Source organism: Lagopus muta, chromosome 4 (genome assembly GCF_023343835.1).
Source record: "Lagopus muta isolate bLagMut1 chromosome 4, bLagMut1 primary, whole genome shotgun sequence".
Classification (NCBI taxonomy): domain Eukaryota; kingdom Metazoa; phylum Chordata; class Aves; order Galliformes; family Phasianidae; genus Lagopus; species Lagopus muta.
In genome coordinates this window covers 1,813,817-1,825,582 of record NC_064436.1, presented here as the reverse complement: position 1 = coordinate 1,825,582, position 11,766 = coordinate 1,813,817, and the positions used below count along the sequence as shown (strand labels likewise).

Genomic DNA, 11,766 nt, shown 5'->3' with positions numbered 1-11,766 from the left:
CTATTTCAAGCAAAGCACTTCAGAAAAAACAGGGGATTCTCTGCGGACCCCTCAATCTCATGCTTACTGCTTGCTTGTAGATTTCTTTTCTCTTAGAGGGAAATGAGGACCAACCCTGGTTCTCCACATCCTTCTGACAGCTGAGATGTAGGGGATCTCTGAGGGATGTTGCTACCTGATTGCTTTTGGTGAGAAAATCTCTAATGCTCCTACAATGCAGAGGGATTCTACAGTGAACCCCAGTGCGGCAGATGTGGAGTCCACAGCACACAGTGGAATGCTGTGTGGAGGTCCATCACCCTACAGCAGGCATCAGTGCAGTGCTTTTCTCCACACGGAAAGCACAGTGAGAAATTAGTGCATCAACTTTGTCACAGCACAACGGCTGCAGGGAAAGCTCATAATGATGCCATAAAATAGATTGAAAGGTAATTTCTGATTAATCACGTTCATCCAGCAGCCTTAAAATTTTTGAGAATTAGCCCAGCAATTTAAACTTCAGCACACACTGTCATGGTTACTTCAGAACTCTATATATCACACTCAAACAGACAGAAAAGAGTTTGAAACAACTTTTAACCAGAGGTGGGGGAAGAATATTTGCTTTTTAAATGCAGGATGCTATTTGTGGAAAGAATGCATTTTTGATGAAGCGTTCAGAATCAACTGATACATGTGATTGATGTCCACAATCACTGCACACTTCTTAATCCTTCCACTCCAATAAACGTTTCAAGCTTACATTTTGGATTTCATTAATACTTAGACAAAAACAACTTATGGGCAGTATCATGAAAGCACGTTTGAGAATTGATCTATGTTTGTATAACTGGTTAATAATGACGGATACTTTTTCTTCCTGGAATAAATACTAGCTAATTTGCTAGACCTCCCTCCTCTGTTCATGAAAAAGCCAAGTCCAAATGATTTCATGGATTTTTAAAGAATGGTGGCAAGATATTGCTTATGTAAAGCTGAATTTCTCCACTTGATAAATATCTGATGCTGCTACAGTGCTAACACTTCAGTACTGGAGTTCTGATGTTTTAAAATTTCTAAGAGAGAACACAGCCCATCTAGGAACACAGACAAACTGGGGGGAAAAAAGAAAAAAAAAGAGGCAGCTGAAATGTAACTGTGGAAAGAGACTCAAAGTGAAACTATCACGCTTATTTTTATTCTTGATAAGCAGCAGGGTAGCTTGGAATAAATACGGACAGAAATTTTCTTCATCTTTTTAATGAGTTCAAAGAGGCTAAACAAAGACACTGAAGAGTTGAACATTGCTGTGTACAGCACAGTAAACAGATTAAAATTTTATACCTGAGCAAAAAAAGGAATTTAACTATTAACTACAGCATGCAGAATAACTGATAAGTTATCGCATAAACATAGCATACTGTTATTAGGTTACACTCATTCAGATGCTCTCAATTTTTACTGAAGCTAAAGATGGAAAAAGCTCCACGATGAGATGAGTGTGTGACATAACACCACAATAAGAAAAAGTACATTGGCATCTAGCAGCCTTTCCAGAAGATCAAAATTATCTGCTGTTTTATTACGCAGGGAAAAAGCAGCAACAATTCAAAGCCTGTGGAGTTAATAACACGTCAGACATTTAAGCAGGTCTTGAAAATTAAAATATTGGCAGTTTATGAAGTGCTCATAAAAGACCTGAGCCTGCGTCTCCTTCCTCAAATGCCACTTAAAAGCTCTGTGTTTATGAGCTCTTCCAAATGTGGAATTAAAGGTAGGGATCAGCAGAGAATTAGTGATGAGGTCCCAGACTTGCAATTTTTCTCACCAACATAACCATAGCTAATTCATAAAGGATGAGTTTTGACCCCATTTGACTGACCCAAATCCACCTTTACCTTTCTTCATACCAAATTTGGTATTTTTTCCTTGTCTCTTTTTCTTTCCCCTAATCCATTCAGGATATTCTGGTTTGAAGTGCTTCAGTGCGAGTCAGAAACAGTACCGTATCTATTTTCCTTATCTCCACAAAAGTTCCCTGTGGGAGAAAAAGTGGCTGAAAAGTTTGAGCTTTAACCAGCACAGCCCATTTTCCCCAGACAGGCTTCATTCTTCCAGGAGACTTCTATACTCCCTGGTCTCTACATGCAGTATACAAGTTGCCTGCTGCCATCAGCAGTACTCCTGTGCTACAAAACAGCCATTTACCTTCCTACGGCCAAAGCAGCAAACTCTGCCTTTGTCATTTAGACTTGTCAAGTAGAGATGGGAGGGATGGGGTTGTCTCTTACCATGTTATAGACAGCCACAAACAAAACATCTCTCTTATTTTTCTGGAGTTGAGTGGTCACATCCTCGTGGTGCCAACCTACTCCCCTCAAATCATATCACCTGCCTTGACTTGCCTGCCTCTTTTCTTTCACCTTTTATGAGTAAAACTATGCATTAAAAATGCATGTGTCAGAATGGATTTATTCCTTCGTCCACAACATGTGCATTTCTTCTTTAAAGTCAGAAATCTTAGACATTGGTAGGTTGTGTGAAAGAGTCTCCAGGGAACTGACTCTTCTTTGCTTCCAGTTTCTTCCTGGCTTTGAAAGCTGCTGACACTTCAGGATGGATGGAGTCTAGCCGCTGCTCGCACTGAAAGGCTGTGAGGAAGGCCGTCCTGTAGTTGTTATTCATCCAGCCATAGAGTAGGGGATTAGCAAATGTTGAGCACATGGCAATGACATGAAACACCGTGTAGATCAGTTTGTACTCTTTCAGGTCCAACACCTGACTGTCAATATCGCTGACTAGCTGGAAGGCATGGAATGGCAGCCAACTGACAGCAAACACAACAACCACGCAAACCAGCATCTTGGTGGTTTTCTGACGCCGGTGGTGGTAGTGGTCGTTCCCCGCCCCAGGACTAACATGGTTCTTGAGCTTGGTCCAAATGCGGGTGTAGGCATAGGAGATGACGGCCAGAGGCAGCACGTACTGGATCAGGAGCATGGAGACACTGTAGATGGTGCCGTAGTTAAGCTGCCCCTCCCCTGGCCACTTCTCAGAGCAGACCACGATCTTGAAGTCAGGAATGATCTCAATCAGCGAGTACTCGCGGAAGATGGCCAGAGGGCTTGCCAACAGGGCACTGACTGCCCATGCCACTCCTATGATCAGGAAGCTGATACGCTTAGAGATTTTGCTTTCCAAGTGATAGACAATGCAGCGATGTCGATCCAAGGCAATCACAGTCAACGTAACAGTAGACACGTGCACAGCAAGGGCTTGGGCATAAGGCACTAAGTGGCACAAGACTGGGCCCAGTTTCCACTCACCCAATAGTGTGTAAACTAGAGTGAAAGGCAAGCACAGCGTATTCACCAGCAGATCAGCCACGGCCAGGTTGGCGATGAAGAAGTTGGTCACCGTGCGCATGCTTTTGAACTTGATGATCACGTGGATCACAAGAGAGTTCCCGATCACCCCCAACAGAATGATGGAACAGTAAGCAAAGATGAGGATTATCTGCACCTCAACTAGCGTCGTGCTGTCCTTCAATTCTGGTTTGGGGTCAAGAGCCAGTTCATTGAGTGGTGTGGTGTATCTTGGCAAGTACAGCTTGGTGAACAACTCCATCTTCATTTCATCTGTCTGGTTTTCTTCACCCATTGCTTCCAGGGGCCCCATCTTTTCAGTAGCAATAGCTCTGTCCCTGAAAAACAGAACAACACAAGAACACACAGAGAAATCAGTCTGCAGTGGCTAAGACAAGAAGTAATGAGCTAAAGGTAGAGCAGTTTTCTCCTCTAACCTACGTTCTACATATCACAATTAAGAGAAGACTTGTCTTAATATATTTAAATTCTGTTGGCCTTCATTTCAAGCTCAATCCTGTAATATTATTCAGGCATGAAAACTGGGACAGATTTCAAAAGCAGTTCAAAGACAAAGTTTGCCTAAGTAAATGCAGCAGGATTAAGATCCAGCTGGGCAGTGTATCCTTTTTTCAGAAACCGCTACCCAAGTGTAGTAGTTATGTAGCACAAAACTTTCACTAATACCCATGGTATTCTACATAGAATGGCACCATCCAGACTGTTATTAGCATAATAATATTCCAGCTTTTCCTTAATGGAAAGCATTTCTTTCCAAATTCCTATATGTTAGTTTCAGAGAACTAAATATCGATGTCTTTCTTTAACAAACTTTCTTCCAAGAAAGTGCCACAAGGCAAACAAAAGCACCACTCTAGCAGAACTGAAATAACAGCATTTCTCTGAAATGACTGTGTAACCTATTCATGCTGAAATTAACACAAGAAACAGTTAAAACTCAGATACAAATAATATTTCCTTTTTGACTAATGCTTAAGAAAACGCAGTTCCCTGGATGCTGCCCATCAGTTCTTGTCTGCAGTCACAGAGAAGTGCAAATCATTCCCCTTCTAATGTCAGTAAGAATCTCACCACTTGCATCAAAAATCACATTTTATTGCCTTCCCCACACAGGCTGAGCCAAATTCTGCTCAGCTAACCTATACTGCCCTAATACAGAGTAGGTATGGATGGATAAATGGATGTTTTATAGTCTTCATATAGGGACTTCAGCCCTATATGCAATGTGCCTGTTCTCATGCAGACTCTGCAAACCTTGGGTGACACGGTAAGGAAGCACCACACACATGGAGGCTCCATGTTTGACCTCTGAAAATACTAAGAAAATGTCAGTGCACAGTGGGCTCACAGAAGGAACTCCACTGGTTGCCACTGAGGGTAAAGCCAAACCTGAGTGCTCTACTTTGCTATTCATACATGCCCCAAGGAAAGCAAGAGTAGAGAAGTAATGTCACTTTCTTGCCATCAGATGTCACATATGGGTCCAGCTTGACTTCAGGTCTGCCTAAAGAAACATTCTTGCTGTTAAAACCTGTGGTTTCATGCGGCCTTTTTATCTGTGATGATCGTGATTTAAATCACATCCACTTCACTGCAGATCTCCGTTCCTACCTGTGTCTCCACTGACATGTATCAGCGACATCCCTAGGTGTGATTTCCTCACCAAATTGCTGTACATGTGCATCTCTACCCTGTGACTGGTTACTACAGAAACAAATACTGTCTGCCACGAGGTGACCAAGCCCTTTGTGTTTTGCTTTCATACCACGCAACATCCCAAAGAATTTCTCAGTGCAAGCCTTCTATTTTTCTTCCTTTCTTCCTTTCTTCCTTTCTTCCTTCCTTTCTTCCTTTCTTTCCAAAAGATACAGATCAACCACATACTGGAAGCTATTTTCCCCCAGATTGCACTGGTCTTAATTATGCTATACCATTTCTGTACAATTAATTAACAGTGCAGCTGAGATGTGCTGCTGTTTGTAGAAGCTTACCCCACAGTTTTGAGCAATGTAATCACTTACTGACTACGTGTGTAAGCAAGGGTAGCAAGATGGGATTCCTTATCAACACACCTTTAGTCCACCAGCTAGGAAAAGTAAAAGATCCCTGAAAATTTGCACAGCCAAAGCAATGCAGATGTTCAGAGGTCGTCTGAGCTTTTTCCTTCAACCTGTGTATCTACACCCAAGAATTTTGCTTACATACATGTATTAGGGAAGCAGAGATAAAGCAGCGAGGTCTCAGAACTGTCAGGTGCTCCAAGATCTCATCATTTTTTTTTCCTTGCAAAAACAAAAGGCACATTTACACACTGTTGTAGTAGTGTGAGAGGGAAGGCAAATTTCAGTTTTCCCTTGCTTTCTACAGATCCAGGGGGGATGATGGAACTCAGACAAAAAGAAGACAGCATCCCTTTCTTCCCCAAAACATTTTTGCTATTTTCTCCTGTCTCTGAATTCTCATGATTCCTACTTCAAACATACTATTTAGCAAAGCCTTCTTTTGTTCCACCACTTTTATTCAGTTTGTTACTGCCTCGTTTGGGCTGATGAGAGGCGTTTTGGTCTTGTGTGACCAAAGGTGGGAGGAGGGACCACTGGTGTCTGCAGACGAGTTGGGCACACAGGAAGGAGCAAAATAAAATGGGAAATAAAATCGCCAGTAGGACATTCAGTAGGCAAAGAATCAGCTGTTGTCCTAGAGCGGGGAAGCCTGAGGAAGATCAGACAGCATTTGGTGAGACCCTTCCCGTTCTTCTTAGCAAAACTCTCCATCCGATGGCGTTTATTTGCACACCCACCGCACCGAGCTATTTTTCCCCAGTTTCTCCCAGACCCTCCCTCGGGAGCGGGCATCAAATCGTATCGAAAGTTCCTCGGAAGACCGGCGGAGGTTTTGCAACGGTTCCGACAGCAAGCGAGCAGAAAGGGCAAAGCACCTACGTGACGGCACGGGCACGCGGCGCTCCGGGCACGGCGGCACCGGGGCAGCTCCGGAGTTACCGCCTCGGCGACAGGTGAGGCTCCGGCTCCCACCGCACGCAGCCCGGGCGCGCCCTCGGAGCCCCATTTTCACCTTCCCCGGCCCCCTCCCCCGGCACACTCACCGCAGCGGCTCTTTCCTCCCGGTCGACGGGGCACCATTGAAAGTTTGGAGGCGGGGGCAGCGGCGGGCCCCGCATGCCGAGGGGCGGGACGGGGCGGGACGATGGGACAGGACGGACCGGGAAGGGCCGCCGCCGCCGCCTCCCTCCCTGCCTCCCGCAGAGCGCCCGGCGGGCGGAGCGCCGCGCACAGCCCCGGGATGCGGCTCCGCCTCTCCCGGCTGCGGGGCGGGGGATGCGGGCTTGGCCGGCGGCTGTCCGAGCCAGAGAGCGGGGATTTAGCAGGGGAAATGCTCCGCTAAAGTAGGGTCCGCGCTCGCTGTTCTTCTCTGCTTCTTAGTGTTCCCACATCATGAGTGTAAAGAGGACGCCTTTGCTCCGAATTGCCGCTGGAATCCTTAGCTGCCAGAGACCCAGCTTGCAGATTTGCAGCTCCTCGTAAGAAAAGTAGAAATGCCCGTTATCGGGGCAGGTGTGAGGGTGAATGAAACATCTGTGTATTCCACCTGGAGCAAAAGAAACAGTTGGTATTTCTTTGAAAGGCTGCAAAAGTAAAGACAACAGCTGCTGTTGAGCAACTTGAGCTCTGTGCTCAGCAAAATATTTCGAAAATCTCTCTTGTCAGGGAGCTTCATTGAGGACTAGCTCCAGCCAGCACTGCCATCTTTCATGTAGGGGTCTGCCTTCATTACATCCCATCAGTAAGATCTCTTTAGCGTTTTGCCGTATTCATATGTAACTTAGACCATGAGACCATGAGACGGGGCTCCTCCGTGTGCCTGGAGGGCCTGATTCAACAAGCAGTGCCTCGGCCCTAATTGTAGTTGCCAAAAAACAAGGACCCAAAGATCACACTCACTCAGTAGCTACTGTGCTGGTGCTGGGACAGATCTCCTCCAAACTTCCTACAGAAGCTGCTGTTCGGACCAGGAATGCTGCTTTACTTGACATCTCCTGTTTGCATTAATATTTCAGGTAGCTTCGAAGATCAGCAACATAAGCTTCCCTCTTCTGACCTCCTTTTCATCCTGAAGAGTTTCTGAATGTGGGGCTCTTTCTTGGCCAAAGGTGATGATCTCTGCTTTGGTTGTAACTCAGCATTACACTCTTATTAGAGCACAGAGTGTAAGTAGGGTATCAAGGACTAACTTCAGCAATTTATGGCTAGTTTTGAAATTCAAAACACGTCTCGAGAGCTCCCTAAGATCTTTACTAATTCAGACTGTCTCTGATGAAGGGCTTTGCTGTTAGTCCTTCAGCCCTTCTGAGACTGTTAATGGAAAGCTCCTAGCTTATTGCCAAATAGATTTCTTTGATGGCTAAATAAAGATCCAGGAATTTCAGTTCTCTTACCTCTGTTTATTTTGTTTCCCAAATCAGTGTAATTGTGGGATTTGCTTTTTGATCTGTCAGCACACATGGATGTGTGCCGTGAGTTTTAGCACAGCCCATGTATAATATACGGCTGGAAAGGCTGTGCTTGCCTTTCCTTCTCTAGCAAACAGCATATGGTGGCGTTAATCCATCTCAGGGGTGATGCTCTTTTGCTCTGCTCCACACACCTGTTCTAGCTTAGCGTGCAGTCTTGCTTCTCACATCTTGGAGAGTGTGGTGAAATGCTATGATTCTTTACAATCTGCCTAGCTCAAATCTCCTGGGATCCCATTGCAAAGGAAAAGCTGTTCCTTTGCTTAACTTCCATACTCCTGGAGGAAATCAAGATGTGCAAGTTTCCAAAGCTGCTAGGCCAGTGAAAGTTACACAAGGGAGAGGAGGTGTTGTTTCCCATGGTGAGGAGATTCTGTGTTCAGGCACAGTACTTTATGGATATGCACTTCCAATAAAAAAACAGCAATTTATATTGCATGTAAAAGAGTGGCAGTGAAGGATCCTGTAAACACACCTCGAAACAGATGTCCTTGAAGACACCAACATCAAGGGCATAAAAAATTCAAACAGCACAGAACTGCTGGATGTGAAAAATGCCACTGGGTGACCATCTCTAAAGCAACTGCACATACTTTTCTCTGTGTGCACTTTAAATGAATGCCTGATAAACCAGAACAAGTCCAGAGCCATTTAATCGTGAACCAGACAGATCAGATGGGATTGCCAAAGGTTTCTTACAGCACCTCCAATAGGTTGCCCTGGGCTATAACCAGGTGAGTTCTGATTATGCCTAAAGTGAGGGGTCCCACTGCCCTCCCCAGGCAGCACATCCCAGCACTTGATGACCCAGAACTATGTTTAGATTAAAGATGGCTTGTATTACAAAAATGAGTTACCTGAACTTTAAATCCTAGGCTCCTATTTAAGGTGAGCCTGCAAAATAAGCCTTTACTGTGAATATATATATGTACCAAGGTGAAACACAGATTGTATAGCTGAAGAGCTTGAAAAAAATATCAGCTGGACATATGTTGTTTCTGCTGGAAATCACACTTGCAGAGAAACTGTAGGGTGCAAGATATTTGCTATGCACAGCTTTCCCCTGGCAGTATCTGTTTAACCATCTTTAGTGTCAGAAGGTTGTCCTGAAGAATTCCATCCAACGTGAGTTTTTCAGAGGGAATAATAAGCAGTTCTGCAGCACCTCAGAAATTTACTAGTTCTCATAGCGAAAGAAAGTTCTGTACACATCACCCAGACTCCAAGCAGTAATGACTTTTTTTTTCATAGAAGCATGGTTGCAATCACAGGACAAGGAAAGAGTTGCCAGTCTTTGTCCATAAATTGTCCAACATCAGATTTGTCAGATGGACATCAGCAAGGCAGAAGAAGTTCATCAGGCACTGCTCTCTTTACTTCACTTACGAAGAACCCATTTCCCCTTGAGCAGTAGCTCTGACACTAGTGTTGCACTGTGTGCCACTCACTTGAGCTGAGCTCTGCCAAACCTTAATGACACTGATTTTTCCTGGAGCGAGTCGGGCTTTGTGGCACGGAGCATTCTACCCAATGCTGACAGTTGTTTAAAAATAAAGTGAAAATAAAAAAACAAACAACACCTGAAAACATGACCTCAAGAAAGAAAATCTTCCTGAATTTCTTTGTGGTGCCAACACCAAGGTTATGGAGTAAAAAGTTGTTCAGGACCGAGATTTTTTTTTTTCTTACTTAAAAGGCCTGTACAGAAGTGTTGAGGTAGTGTTTAGAATGACTTCTGATTCCACAGATCTGTGAACATTTTGGAATACATTTGTTAATCATCCTTTGTTCATGTTCCTTTTTAGTTTACATTCAGTCTCCCAGGTTCAGTTCAGCCTCTTTCTCTCCCTTTCTTAAATGCAGTCCTAAGAAGTAGCTGTATGCATAAACAAGTATAATCAATCTTAGACAACAAAGGTGATAAATTCAAGGCAGTGGGGAACTGGAGAAATTCAGTGGATTTGTGAAGTATCAGCTTCAAGTTGCTAACAGCAGTACTTCACAGCCAGCTATGGTTAAACAATCAGTTCAGTTCATCTCCTTCAAAAACTAACACTGTGAAAGGCTCAACTCAATTACCTGTTTGGCTGCTTGCATTCTGCATCTTTCAGAATAAGACAGGGCTGCAGAGCTGAGCACTGTGCTTTAAATGTGGTCTGCTCAAAGCATCTCCTGCACAGCCTTAGCTGGTCCATTCCAAGAAAGGTAAACATGTAATGTTCAGTAGTTCAGCCAAAAAATGACAAGTTACCCATTTAATATCAGCACAACTATTTTTGTTTATCCTAAAGTCTGTAAGTAGCTAATCACATATTTTTTGTCACCGCTTCAATCAGTGCCCCAAACTGACTGTGCTTATGCAATACATAAATTCCGAGTTTTTCTCTTTTTTCCCCCATATGTACTTTGCAGTTCCATTCATTCTCTTTCACAACATGCTCTCTTTTCTCTGCAGAGAATATAGAAATTGCCATTTCTTGACAGAGTTTTCCATGATACTTTCATCACTAGACCTTGACAAGAGCTACTCAACTTTTATGAAGATCTACTTTCTGTCAGCTGGCATTCACAGAGGCTGGCCATATAATGAATGATCTTGAAAAACACATGAGGAAGAAACAATTTGCTCTGTTTTTTTTTTTGTTGTTGTTGTTGCTTGCATTTTTTTTTTCTTTTCATACTCAAAAAATCCTGTTTTTCTTTAATTCCATTTCTTTTTATACTGACAGATTTCTCCATACTCTGAATTGTGGAATGGAAGGTGACACTTCCCGAAGCTATTAAAAGTTGGGTATAATGCCAATTGTTGCAAATACTAAGGAGTTTTTAGATGTTCCTGAGGCAAGCATGCTCTGTTTATTTTTAGAGAGTTCATCACAGAAAGTAGATTCTCATATATACCTTAGAGCTTGAACGTCACGCACACTTCAGTCCTCAGTTTTCAGTAGCTGAGAAAGACACCTCACTCTAAATGGTTCCCAAGAGTGAGTCAGCTACTTCTACTTGTTCTATGCTTGCTTGAACATCATTTATTTCTGATCCTGTTGCTGTTACAAGCAGCAGTGCCACTCACTCTTTGCTTTGCCTAAAAATGATGCTTGCAGTGATTTCAGAAAATTATGTGCATTCATAAGGTTCAATCAGATGATCTTCAAGCTCCATTTTCAAAATCCTGATGAAGTCTGTGGATATGCTGAATAAATTGTCTTTAGGACAAAAGGAAGTAAGCTGAAAAGATGAAAACCATTGTCTTGTACATGTCCCTCTCTACATTACATTTCTTAGAGCGTAGAAAATTGATCATAAAGTTTAAATGTGTTCTCTTGTGTTTGTAGACAGTGCATAGAGCATGCATTTAACTGCACCCTGATCAGAAATATCATATTTTAGTTATTTTAAAAAAAAAAAAAAAAGTTTTTTTTCTGTTACAGTTTGATATTCTTTCCTCAGGTTGCCCTTAAGCTCAAAAAGTGTCATCTTTTGACCCTTGCTCAGCCATCTGACATTAAGAGACAGACGATCATTGGCAGGGTTGGCATTTACAGATGCTTGAAAGAATCAATGTAAATATGGAAACCCATTGCAGATTAAATTGTTTTGTTGAATACTGATGTCTGTGAATGAAGACAGGCATTCTGATAGTGTATCATAGAATCATAGAATGGCCTGGGTTGCAAAAAAGACCACAATGACCATCTAGCTTCAACCCCCTGCTGTGTGCAGAGTTGCCAGCCACCAGCCCAGGCTGCCCAGAGCCACATCCAGCCTGGCCTTGAATGCCTGCAGGGATGGGGCATCCACAGCCTCCTTGGGCAACCTGTTCCAGTGCCTCACCACCCTCTGGGTGAAAAACTTCCTCTTAACATCCAG

General features: G+C 43.4%; 1 protein-coding gene across 1 annotated transcript; it reads right to left on the bottom strand.

Annotated features, from left to right (window-relative positions):
• Nucleotides 1–676: 676 nt before the first annotated feature.
• Nucleotides 677–6,959, bottom strand: NPY2R (neuropeptide Y receptor Y2). Its single transcript, XM_048942941.1, has 2 exons — nucleotides 6,472–6,959; nucleotides 677–3,682 (listed from the first exon to the last, which is right to left on the bottom strand). Exon 2 carries the CDS (start codon nucleotides 3,655–3,657, stop codon nucleotides 2,500–2,502), a length of 1,158 nt encoding a protein of 385 aa, XP_048798898.1. The 5' UTR covers nucleotides 3,658–3,682; nucleotides 6,472–6,959; the 3' UTR covers nucleotides 677–2,499.
• Between the last annotated feature and the right edge of the window lie 4,807 nt (nucleotides 6,960–11,766).